This window comes from Callithrix jacchus, chromosome 10 (genome assembly GCF_049354715.1).
Source record: "Callithrix jacchus isolate 240 chromosome 10, calJac240_pri, whole genome shotgun sequence".
Taxonomy (NCBI): domain Eukaryota; kingdom Metazoa; phylum Chordata; class Mammalia; order Primates; family Cebidae; genus Callithrix; species Callithrix jacchus.
In genome coordinates, this window is record NC_133511.1 from 13,417,255 (window position 1) to 13,430,847 (window position 13,593).

Here is a 13,593-nt window from a genome sequence, read left to right on the forward strand (position 1 = left end):
AGAGAGAAGAAAGGGGTGTTGCTTGCATGTGAGATAAAAATTGAAACTCTAGAAGTCCATCTAAAGATGCAACTTGATAGGGCCAAACCCTACCCGAAACTGTTTTCCCTATGAGGATAGAAGAATGAAATTGCCAAACCCAGATTCGAACTAAAGAAGTTTTGTAAACCTGCTCTGCAATCAACTTGGTCCACACTCTGCCATTTTCTTCTCAATTTAGTCTAGGAGTAGGGAAGAAGCTTATTAAATAAAAACAGATTCAGAATGAAATATAGAATAGAATTTAAGGCAACCTGAATGCAATACAGATTAGAAGTCACCTTGAAAGAGTGAAGTCAAATCTTTGGCATGTTCCATTCTTTTCCTTCTGCCTTTCACTGCCTAATAAATTGTTATTGCTTTAAATATAAACATTTAAAATGTAACTGAATTAGGGACTGGGTTTCAAAAGGTAAAAAGAATGTTAAGCTGAAGAGCCAGAGTAAGCTGGAATAGTGACTATTACCCACTGCCACTACAATAACAAACATTTGAGTATTAATCATTTTCCAGGTAGGATTCTAAGTTCTTTGCATGTGCTTTCTCATATACTATAATTCTATTCAAATAAAAAGTAAAAGTAAAAATTCAACAACAATTAAAGAGCTTTTTTGTTAAAAAATGATTAACAATTTTTAATGTCAAAAAAATCCATTTGTCCATCCATACAAGTGCACCTACTTCTATCTTGCTCAAACATCTATGCTGTTGTAAATAAAAGTTAGAGATAGACACAAATCCATGTGATGCACTAGGTTTTTCTTTTGTTTTTTGTTTTCTTTTTTTCAGAAAAAGCATTAACTTCTAGGATAAGAAAACCCAAAGAATTCCAGATATTGTCCTGATAAACATCTAATTAGATGTGCATTTAACCAAGCCATTGCCATTTCCACACAACCCGGAACTCGTACCATTGATCGCTACTGGTTGTTGCCTCTAGTAAAGTCTGATAGGCAAGTTCCATTAATTTCTTCACAGATTCACTGATGCGGCATGTGGGCAAGGAAAAGGAATGCTGGTCCAATGTATTTTCAGGCTCTAAATCCACCACTTTGTTGTACTGAGTTTTGGACACTTTCTGCATTTCCAGTTTGTTATCCTCATCAGGAGTGGGTAACTCTGGCACATTTATCTTAGAATCAGGAATAATCTAAGATTCAAACAAAGAAATATAAAAAAATATTGTGTTCAGAATAATTCAAATGTAAGCACACAGTGAAGAATAAGATACTGCTGGCTTACATGATGAAGCTACCGCTTTACAGAGTAATTTAAAAATTTGAGTAAATATGACAGTATTCATTAAAATACTGCTGAATCCTGGATGAAACCATGTCATAAATGATAAGCTATCTCCTTAATCCCCTTTATTGTGACATTCTTCTAAGCACTCTTTGTCAGACAAGGTCTTGCTCTTTCACCCAGGGTGGAGTGCAGTGGCACAATCATGGCTCACTGCAGACTCAACCTCTAGGCTAGGACTACAGGTACCACCACACCCAGCTAATTTATTTTTGGTAAAGAAAGTATCTTGCTATATGGCCCAGGCTGGTCTAGAACTCCTGGGATCAAGTAATTCTCCCTTCTCCGCTTCCCAAAGTACTGGGATTACAGGCATTAGCCAAGGCATCCAGCCCCAAGCATTCTTAATCTTGGCTGAAATAACAAAGCTATGCAACTGACCTAAGATTTCAGCTAAATGAAAAGACCTTTGGCTGGGCGTGGTGGCTCACTCATGTAATCCCAGCACTTTGGGAGGCCAAGGCAGGTGGATCACACAGTCAGGAGTTCAAGACCAGCCTGGCCAAGATGGTGAAACACTGACTCTACTAAAAATACAAAAATTAGCTAGGCACAGTGGCAGGCGCCTGTAATCCCAGGTACTCAGGAGGCTAAGGAAGGAGAATCGCTTGAAACCAGGAGGCAGAGGTTACAGTGAGCCAAGATCATACCACTGTACTCTAGCATGGGTGACAGAGCAAGACTCCAAGAAGACCTTCAAAAACCATCTGTCCCCATACTAGAATATTAGATTATTAAAGAGCAGAATAATTTTGGGTTCCATTGTCGAGATTCTTAAACAAATTATTTTGTACCAGGCACATGTGTTGGCTTAGTCTAAGAAATAACTCATTTAAACCAGCATATCCTCCCCTTAAAAATAAAACAAAAAGCTTCAAATCAAAAATTTCCTTGGTTGGGACTAAATGAAAGAACAGTGTGCTATAAATGTGAAAACAGTAATATTTTTTACCCTAACTTTTAACAAAGGCATTTAACCACTCTGGATCTCAAGTTTCTCATTGTAAAATAAATGATACTACTCATAGCTTTTGAACCTTGTTTCTCAAAGACGCCACAGGGGTTTAAAAAAAAAAGAGTAAGCAGGTAGAGGCAGCAGGTTCCCTACTCCCATTGCAAGAACAACAGCTTTGAACATACTGGACTTCAACAGAGATTTTCTGGCAGAACAGGTTCAAAGCCTAATAAAACTATGTTAAGTCAGTGGGCTTGGCTTTCTAATCTGTAAAATGGTATAATAATATCTACTTCAGAGAGCTGTTATGAAGTTTAAATGAGAATACAAATGTCAGGGACTGAGTAGTCAAAAATTATGGCTACGATTAGAATGACGATGAAAAAAATTACTTACAGAGATGGTTACGAATGCTAATCTTGGCTCACGCCTGTAATCCCAGCACTTTGGGAGGCTGAGGTGGGTGGATCACGAGGTCAAGAGATCGAAACCATCCTGGTCAGCCCATGGTGAAACCCCGTCTCTACTAAAAATACAAAAAATTAGCTGGGCATGGTGGCGTGTGCCTGTATTCCCAGCTACTCAGGAGGCTGAGGCAGGAGAATTGCCTGAACCCAGGAGGCGGAGGTTGCGGTGAGCTGAGATTGCGCCATTGCACTCCAGCCTGGGTAACAAGAGCGAAACTCCATCTCATAAAAAAAAAAAAAAAAAAAAAAAAGAATGCTAATCTTTGTCTGAAAAATAGTGGGCCTAAAATATGTAAGATTCAAAAAAATGACTTCATGAGGAGGGGCAAAGGAAACTAAGATGGAAGAATGCTAAACCTAATAAGACGTCTCTTAAGTCAAAAATGTAAAAACCGAACAACAGAAAACACAACTATGGATCTTTGGGGAAAACAGTGAGTACACACAGGGGAAGAAAGAGAATTGAGATAAAGAACATGAAAGGCAAGTAATTTCAAAATGGTTTCTAGAAAATGGAGGAGGAGCTTTTTCAAAGTTGAGAAATTTAGAAAATCTAATTTCAGGACCTAAATGCCAAGAGGAAAAACCAGGATGGGATCTAAAGCAGTCTCAATCAAGGACAATTCCGCCTTCTAGGGGGCATTCAGCAGTATCTGGAGATATTTTTGTTTGTCACAACAGGAAGAGGTGCTACTGGAATCTAGTGAATAGAGGTCAGGGATGCTGCTAAATATCCCACAGGACAGTCCCCACAGCAAAGAATTATCTGGTCCCAAAGGTTAACACTGCCACTGCTGAGACATCCTGTCCTAGAGGAGGATACATTAGGATTTGAGTACTCAGGAAAAATGCAATTTTATAAACTGTCAAAACCACTTGAGTAGGAAAGTCAGAGGTTATCTCAATTCTCTCACAGTACAGAAGAGGAAAATGAGGTTCAACAAGGTGAAAAGATTAAGCCCAGACTCACTGAGCACTTCAGAAGTTTTACTGTTTACATCAAGGAGTTGTCAGATATACGTGAATTCATTTACCAAAGATACTCAGTAAGCACCTGAGCACTGAGTACATAACAATAGTATGTACCAGGTATTTTCTTAGTGCTGACAATCTAACAGTAAACAAAACAGTAAAAAAAAAAAAAAAAAAAAAAAAACCCTAGCCTCATGGAGCTTACTTTCTAGAGGGAGAAACAATAAACAATTCATATGAAATGTTGGTTGATAAACGATAAAAAGAAAAATATGGCAAGGAAGGGGTACAGGAAATAGGGGAGGCTATAATTTTTTTAAAAGTCTTCAGAAAGCACTTTTTAAAAAGCAAATCATGTGAGTATCTATGGTAAGACTGTTCCATGCAGAGGTTACAAGTGGTTCACAGATTCTGAAACCATGTGGGCCTAGAACATTCAAAAAACAGAAGTAAGTCCAGGGTGCCTACAGCACAGTGATGGATGAATGCAATAGGAAATAGAAATAGAGAGGCAATAGGAGGCAGATCAGATAAGGCCTTGTAGACCACTGTAAGGCTATTGGGTCTTCTCTAAATAAGATGGAAAGCCACTGGACTTTCTACAGAACAGTGAAAGTGTGCTGTAATCAATTGATATTTATGTTAAAAGAAACTACAGCACAGTTCTGGTATTGAGTAGATTTCAACTCCCTTAACAATCCACAATTACCTCAAATAGTGTTAATATCTGTGCATTTCAAATGGCTAATTAAACATTTTGTTGAAGTGGACATGATAACAGGGCACCCCAAGGAAAATGTGAGACAGCAAAAGAGGAAAAGCCCAGTCCCCTCAATGATAGCAGAAAAATGGCTAAGAAACTGTCTGTTAAGGGATTGCCTTAATTTGTTTTGCTTTATAACCAATTCAAGGTATATACATTATTTCATACATGTAAAATATGAAAAAAAGGTCAAAGGTCTACTGCCTTTACAGGTAATTATTCATATCCTATCTTTCCATTTACCTGTTTTATTATTTTAGCTTTAAGACTAGTCCCTCTACTAGATGAAGTCAACATTTCCATAATAGGATATAATTTCTGGACATAATATAGCCCAAGTGTACCTGTCACAAAGTTGTGCCCTAAAACCTTCAGAAATAAAGATGAGAATAATCTAGTCTCACTTCAACAATAATAATCCATTACATTTATGTACTTTATCAATTTATACAAGGCTTTTATGTGCATTATCTTATCTGGACTTCACAATACCCAATGAAAGAGGAAGAGATTAGGACCACTTTAAATGGGACAAAATCAATGTAAAAAAGATTAATTACTTGACTCAGCTCAACAACTGTCATGCTCTCTTCTACTTTACTATACGCATCTCAAAAATGCGTTGCTTTCTCATATACAATGCTTCATATACAATGCAATATAACCCTGGTACCTTCACAGTGTTATGAATTTCAGAGGTCATTAGATTTCTGGCTGCCACAATCACATCCTGGCACTTCTTATTTGCAAAATGAGAATTGATGTTACGAGCATATTTCAGCAAATCTGTAATATCTCCTTTTAAAAATCTCATTTCCTTTAGGGCATTTTCAAATTCTTCAGTGGATTGTATGATCTGAGATACGCAAGAAAAAAAGAAAAGAATCACGTACATATATTCCATTTCAATATTAGAATTTCAAATCCAATGTATAAAAAAATAAAGACCAAGCTGGTCATTTAAGTTTTAGAATGGACCATCAATTGCTAAGTATAAAAATATACATATTTACAGCATTAAATTCATCAGAAAGAATATCTTCAATAAAAATTTATGACTCTACTTAGTAAAAGTACAAAGATCTTTAAAATAAATATACTTATTTTAGCACTCAAGGAAACACTAAAAAGAAGCAAAAAAGTAAAAGGTCACACAATAGCTATTATAGCTGATGTAAGTATAAATGAACAGTAAAGAAAATATATTTAATAAGAAAACAAACTTCCAAAGTTAAAGAGGTAGGAAGCCCAGAGAAAAATGAAGTTTTATGGAATTTGTCTCTATTCTTTATTAATCATTTTCTTAAAAGTATAACTAAGAACAAACTATCTCCAAGGAGAAACAAAAGACAGCAATAACAACCAACAGTGTCTTAAAACCTGTAATATCTCAGCTCTTTACCTCTTCATATTGCAGTAATTTGCTGCTGTTTGTTGGAATAGAATAAACCAAACAGTCTTTGATAAGGCACTCGGACAAGTCCTCCCAGATCATGTCTCCAAGCATCTCAGCCAATGGGACAGCAGATGTTTTTTCATTTTCCAAGTCAGTGTCAAGTGGCAAATCTGAATTTTTTATTTTAAAAAAAGAAGTTTTAAACAAGAAATCATTCACAGTCATCATATATTCTTAAGTTCCCTACTGTTGTTCTAGCATTCTTTAATTTTAAGATGATGGGGAAGAAAACAGCACAGATAATTCTACAGCCTTCTCAACTGACTGCGTGGGACAATCATGACACACAATTATTATTATTTTATTTTCACTGCTCAAATGAATTGTCTGCACTATATTACTGCCTGTACTCTGTAACAATAAAGGTATTAAGCCATCTACATTATAATCATCTAGTGCCAAGCTGCTGATCTGATTATATGACAAGCACTCAGAAGTTCTGCATTCTAACTTGAAACTAGTTTAGAATAAAATCTCACTTCTTTAACAATGAATAAACATACTTTTTTCATCTCTGCTTAGACTCAGTGTTTGTACTTTACAGTAAAACGTAAGTAGTTTATAAAACAAAATACTTCAATACCTCCTCTATGGTATATGTTATAGGGGTTTTTTCCAACAAATATTTAGAATGTTGTTTAGAATATCCTATTAATCAATTAAATAATAGTTAAGAACCAGTGGCCAATGGAGAAGGAAGAGGACTTATCAAAGAGTCCTCTTTTATGAAAGAGGTTATAAACCTAGCTCTGTTCATGAACCTAGTTGTGAACCTAGTGTTAGGAACCTAGTTCTGATTCAACAAGGAAGATTTAGAGGATTAAGAGCCTTAGAAGGGCAGGGCACAGTGGCAAAGCCACTCAGGAGGCTGAGATAGGAGGCTCACTTGAGCCTAGGAGTTCAAATCCAGCCTGGGCAACATAGCAAGACTATGTCTCTTTACACACACACACACACACACACCCCTTAGAAGTGAACATATTATCTCTCTCTCACACACACACACCCCTTAGAAGAAAGTGAACATCTCTCTCTCTCTCACACACACACACACACACACACACACCCCTTAAAAGAAAGTGAATATATTATCTCAGAGCCTTTAAGATACCTCAAAACGTTGAAAGTCTAGTCTGAATATGATACCCACCAACCACATTTTGCTATTAAGCACTTAAAATGTGGCTAGTGTGAATGAGAAATTCAATTTTTTTAAGTGTTTATTAATTTAAATTTAAGTTTAAAAATGGAAGCGGGGGTGTGTGCTTATAAAGGGGAAGCACAAGGGAGCCTTGGTTACATGAATTTACAAATATGATAAAATTGCACAGAACTACACACACACACACACACACGTAAAACCGGTGAAATCTAAACAAACTCTATGAATTGCGCCCATGTCAATTTCCTGGTTTTGATATTGCACTATACTGCACTATATTACTATATAATATTTAAGATGTTAACACTGACGCAAAGTAAGTGAAGGCCCAACAGCTCTCTAATTTTTGAATAGAAAGTTTTTTTTAAAGAAGCAGTGTAAAATACTTTTCCACTAAATACGATTCCATTGTTTTGATAGAACTACATTTCACTGCAACCAATGCATCACATAAAATATTACTGTCACATTGTCAAGCACCCAACAGGCACAAATGTCATTTCTGGTATTTCATATAACATTGCCAAACCAGTCAATGTAAACAGAATGACCCCATCAGGATTTTTTTCTCCAGACTGATCCTATCACAGTTTTTTCCTCCATGCACTAATATGACACTATACTGTGTCTATTTGGATATTTTATGCATAGGCCACAAGTTATGGTGATACCTACATAAACTGTAATAGGTAGTAATTGAAATAGTTATTATTCTTTTTCAGATTAAGAAAATAACTATGTACACATTTTTAAATTTAAAACAAAGCCTACTATTGATACAGGGTCCAGTTAAAGATGGAGAAGCTAGTAGTACCACTGAAGGAGCAAAGGAAAAGAAAGAAGTATGTCACAAATTTCACAATCAATGGTAGCTGTAATTTGCTACAACAGAGCAAAACAAAAACAGCTGCCTGCTTGTATACAAAACATTTTTTAAGATGATAAAGTGAACAATATTAAGGGACATTTTCAGTAAATACATTGGGAATTTGATGTTTCCTGTGAAAAAACTGACAAAATCAAACACTTGAAATCACAATTAAACATCCAATAAAAAGTGTGATTTTAACGGGACCTGAACTTCGAACTTGCACCAGCTATAAAATAACTTGGATTCTTGTACAAAAAAGAAAATCCTTTTTAAATGGAGAGATGGCAAAATAAATTATTTTAATTTTCTTTAAAAATTATAAGAAAAAGACTTTTTTTTTTTAAATGTGAAAGATCTTCAATGAAGCCACCACAGAACACTGTCCATAAAATATAATATCTTTCTAACAATATCAAAGATCAATTGGTTCAATTTCTGGAAAATTGCAAATACTTTTTTTTTTTCTTTTTTAAATTTTACGTACAAAGAGTCAACATAGTTTTTCATTGGGTAGATGCCGTGGATAATCCTTTCAAGGAAGATCACTTAGTCCAACTTAATGAAACCAATATCCTTTGCATCCTGACTGAAACATTGGTGGCACATATTGAGGCCATATTTCCATATTAGACCATGCTGGTTGGAGCAGACATGACAAGACCGAGAATCCTGGCCAAATTGTCACCAGTGGCTCCAGTATAGCTGCTGGTGATCTATCTTGCTCTCAGGAGTTCAATGAGGTAAAACAAGCCAAATACATTTCTTTAGCTTCAAATCATACTTTAGCTTTAAATCTTACTTTGTCTAAAAGAACTTCCAAATTTGCAAAGAAATATTATCAATTCACAGCCTAAAAAAAAAATCAATCTCACTGCACAGATTTTGTTTTGTCTGTTTTACATAGATATTTTTAATCTTTCACATTTGTCAAAGAATTTTGGCAAGATGAAAAAATTAATTTTTATTACAATGAATAGTGTTTCTAGCTCTATGTTAGGGGGAAAAAATCCAGATGTATTGGGATTTTAAAACAAAAGACTAATGATTCCCTTATGGCTTCACCCTATCACGTGATAGATAAACTGTGTTGTTTTTTATCTGAAATATACTCTATAAAAATAGTTTAATGAACACTGTTGAAATCCAGTTTATATACATGCAAATACTATAAATTATTACTGGTTAATGGAACTGTTGAAAGAAATAGAGGACAATAAATATGATGATCTTATGTTCTTTGCCAGTGCTCATTAGTTTAATCTGAGGGTTTTAGAAAGAATTACTACAGGCTGGGTGTGGTGGCTCACACCTGTAATCCCAGCACTTAGGGAGGCCAAGGCAGGCGGATCACGAAGTCAACAGATCAAGACCAACTTGGCCAACATGGTGAAACCCTGTCTCTACTAAAATAAAAAAAAAATTAGCAGGGCGTGGTGGGGCACACCTGTAGTCCCAGCTATTCAGGAAGCTGAGGCAGGGGAATCACTTGAACCCAGGAGGCAGAGGTTGCAGTGAGCCGAAATAGCGCCACTGCACTCCAGTCTGGGAGACAGAGCACGACTCCGTCTCAAAAAAAAAAGAAAGAAAGAAAGATTTACTACATTGTTATATTGTTATCTTTAAGGCTTTCTTAAAAGAAATATTTGCCAAATATTCAAATAATCAAAAAATGGCAAAAAACTGTTCTTACTTATGTCACACTGCACATGAACAAGGGGTGTGTGTGTGTTTGCCAAATAGATACACACACAATTGTTCTGGACTGAATTGTGTCCCTGCCCAAATTCACACATTGAAGCCCTAACCCCCAACATGACTAGATTTGGATATACAGGCATATTTCATTTTATTGTGTTTTGCTTAATGTGCTTCGCAGATGCTGGTTTCTGGGGTTTTTTCAAATTGAAGATTTGTGGCAACCCTGCATTAAGCAAGACTATGCGTACCATTTTGTCCAAAGGCATGCGCTCACTTCGTATATCTGTGTCACAGTATTTCAAATTTTTTCATTATTATTATATCTGTTATGGTGATCTGCAATCACTGATCTTTGACGTTACCATTGTAATTGTTTTGAGAGGTCATGAACCACACCCACATAAGACAGTAACCTCAACAAATGTTCTGTGTGTTCTGACTACTCCACTAACCAGCCACCCCTTTCCCTCATCCCCCCACCCTTTCCACTTATGTCTCTATCTCCTAGGGTTTCCCTATTCCCTGAGACACAACACTGAGATTAAACCAACCAATAGCCCTACACTGGCTTATACATGTTCAAGTGAAAGGAAGAGTCACACATCTCTTACTTTACATCAAAAGCTAGAAATAATAAAACTTAGTGATGAATGCATGGCAAAGGCTCAGATAAGTTAAAAACTAGGTCTCCTGCCCCAGTTAGCCAAGTTTTTAATGCAAAGGAAAAGATTTGGTTTTTTTAATGTAAACACTACTTTTATTTACTTATTTATTTTTACTTTGTTTAACTTTTACATTAAGTTCAGGAGTACATGTGCAGGTTTGTTATACAGGTAAACTTGTGTCATGGGAGTTTGTTGTACATATTATTGCATCACCCAAATATTAGACCTGGTACCCATAGTTATTTTTCCTGATCCTTGCCCTCCTCCCCCTCTCCACCCTCCAACAGGCCCCAGTGTGTGTTGTTCCCCTCTACATGTCCATGTGTGCTCATTACTTAGCTCCCACTTATATAAGTGATGACGTGGTATTTGGTTTTCTGTTCCTGAGTTAGTTGGAAAAGTTCTTGAAGGAAATAAAAAGTATATTAAAAGTGTATCAGTGAACACATGGATGATAAAGTAAAACAATCTTATTCATGGAGAAAGTTTTTTTGTTTTGTTTTGAGACAAAGTCTCACTCTGTCACCCAGGCTGGAGTTCAATGGCATGATCTCAGCTCACTACAACCTCTGCCTCCTGGGTCCAAGCAATTCTCTCACCTCAGCCTCCTGAGTAACTGGGATTACAGGCACGTGCCACCATGCTCAGCTAATTTTTGTATTTTTAGTAGACACAGGGTTCCACCATGTTGGCCAGGCTGGTCTTGAACCTCAAGTGATTCACGTACCCCAGCCTCCCAAAGTGCTGGGAATACAGGTGTGAGCCACTGCACCCGGCCATTTATGGAGAATGTTTGAGTGGTCTATGCAGAAGCTCAAACCCACCACATTTTCTTAAAGCCAAAGCCTAATCCAGAGCAAGGCCTTAACTCTCTTCAATTCTATAAAGGCTCAGAGAGGTTAGGAAGCTGCAGAAGAAAAGGATGAAATTATCAGAGGTTGGTTCATGAGTTTGAAGGCCGAGGTGGGTGGATCACCTGAGGTCAGGAGTTTGAAACCAGCCTGACCAACATGGAGAAACCCCATCTCTAATAAAAATGCAAAACTAGCCAGGCGTGGTGGTGCATGCCTGTAATCCCAGCTACTTAGGAGTCTGAGGCAGAAGAATCTCTTGAACCCGGGAGGCAGGGGCTGCAGTGAGCCAAGATCGTGCCATTGCACGCCAGCCTGGGCAACAAGAGTAAAACTCCATCTCAAAAAAAAAAAAAAGAAGAAGAAATAAAATTATAGCTGCCACGGTGATTCCTCTGATGGATCAAAGTAAACTGAAAATCTTCTAGAAAAGATTCACCATTCTACATGTCATTAAAAGCATTCATGATTCATGGGAGGAGGTCAAAATAGCAAAATTAACAGTTTGGAAGAAGTTGGTTCCAACCCTCATGACTTTGAGGGTTTAAGACTTAGTTGAAGTAACTGCCGATGTACTAGAAATGGCAAGAGAGCTAGAATCAGAAACAGAGCGTGAAAATATAAATAAATTGCTGCAATGTCATGATAAAACCAAATGGATGAGGAGTTGCTCCTAGTGGATGAACAAAGAAAGCGGTTTCTTGAAACAGAATCTACTACCGGTGAAGATACTGTGAACATTGTTGAAATGACAACAAAGGATTTAGAATAGTCCATACATTTAACTTATAAAACAGTGGCAGGGGCCGGGCATGGTGGCTCAAGCCTGTAATCCCAGCACTTTGGGAGGCCGAGGAGGGTGGATCACAAGGTCAAGAGATCGGGACCATCCTGGTCAACATGGTGAAACCCCGTCTCTACTAAAAATACAAAAAATTAGCTGGGCATGGTGGCCCATGCCTGTAATCCCAGCTACTCAGGAGGCTGAGGCAGAAGAATTGCCTGAACCCAGGAGGCGGAGGTTGTGGTGAGCCGAGATCACGCCATTGCACTCCAGCCTGGGTAATGAGAGCGAAACTCCGTCTCAAAAAAGAAAAAAAAACAGTGGCAGGATGAGAAGATTGACTCTAATTTTGAAAAAAGTTCTACTATGAGCAAAATGCTATCAAACAGCACTGCATGTTACTGAGAAATCTTTCAAAAAGGGAAGCCAATTGATGAGGTAAGCTTCATTGTTTACTTATTCTAAGAACTTGCCACAGCCATCCAACCTTCAGCAACCACCATCTGATCAGTCAACAGCCATCAACATTGAGGCAACACCCTTCACCAGCAAAAAGATTATGACTCACTGAAGGCTCAGATGATCGTTAGCATATTTTAATAATATATTTTTAAATTAAGGTATGTACACTTTTTAGACATGATGCACAAAGAAGTTAAATCAAATAGACTTTAAAAAAAAAAAGCATTATTGGCTGGGCGGGGTAGCTCACGCCTGTAATCCCAGCGCTTTGGGAGGCCAAGGCAGGTGGATCACCTAAGGTCAGGAGTTCAAGACCAGCCTGACCAACACACAGAGAAACTCTGTCTCTATAAATTTAAAAAAATAAATAAATAAATAAAAATTAAAACCTACAGCCGACATGGCTCTCTTGGCTAGAGTGTTGCTGGGTGGCAGGTGGCTCCAACTCCGGGCCTGGCTGGGGTGCCCCCACCCCGCAGCAGGCCCTGGGGCAAGGTTCGAGGTAACGAGTATCAGCCGAGCAATATCAAACGCAAGCACAAGCACGGCTGGATCCGGTGCCTAAGCACGCCAGCCGGCGTCCAGGTCATCCTTCGTCAAATGCTCAAGGACCGCAAGTCGCTGAGCCATTGAGGATCGCGACGCTGCTGGCGGGACCCCCATGAAAGCATCACCTTCGCCTTGGACCTCGCCTGGCACTGTTTTTGCAGGGAGCTGGGGAGCAGGAACGCCTCGCACCTGAGTGTTCCTCATATTGTGGCGTTGAAGTCTGGATAGGAACTTGCCAAGTCCCTTTTTAGACTTTTGAATTAGGAAGAATGTCGAATCTGCGCAACAGACCGCAAGACAGTACAACGAACCACCATGTACCCAGTGCACAGCTCTGACTACCAACTACGTACAACCCATCCCTGCCCTATCCTAGGTTCTTTTCCAGTGTATCTCAGGCATCAGATTATTTCTTCTGTAAATATTTCAGAATGGATCTCTCCACGATAAGAGCTCATGAAAGTGTAATTACAAAGCTTATTACATCCAAAATAATTATCAATAATTTTGAAATATTATTAAATGTGTAATACATGTTAAAAAAAAAAAAGCACTATTAAAACACAAGAGACTTCACTTTTAATGGTAAAACAACCA

The 13,593-nt window shown here is 37.8% G+C and overlaps 1 protein-coding gene and 1 pseudogene across 2 annotated transcripts in view; both read right to left on the reverse strand.

The window, feature by feature from the left end:
- ZW10 (zw10 kinetochore protein) overlaps positions 1-13,593 on the reverse strand; it is a 37,603-nt gene that overhangs the window by 11,282 nt on the left and 12,728 nt on the right. For both annotated transcript variants that reach the window (XM_035264600.3, XM_002807271.7), the window contains 3 exons: positions 5,901-6,064; positions 5,172-5,354; positions 951-1,189 (listed from right to left, as the gene is read on the reverse strand). In XM_035264600.3, the coding sequence (XP_035120491.1) occupies positions 951-1,189; positions 5,172-5,354; positions 5,901-6,064 (586 nt within the window). The remainder of the gene's footprint in view (positions 1-950; positions 1,190-5,171; positions 5,355-5,900; positions 6,065-13,593) is intronic.
- Positions 8,418-9,951, reverse strand: LOC144578007 (small ribosomal subunit protein uS14 pseudogene; annotated as a pseudogene).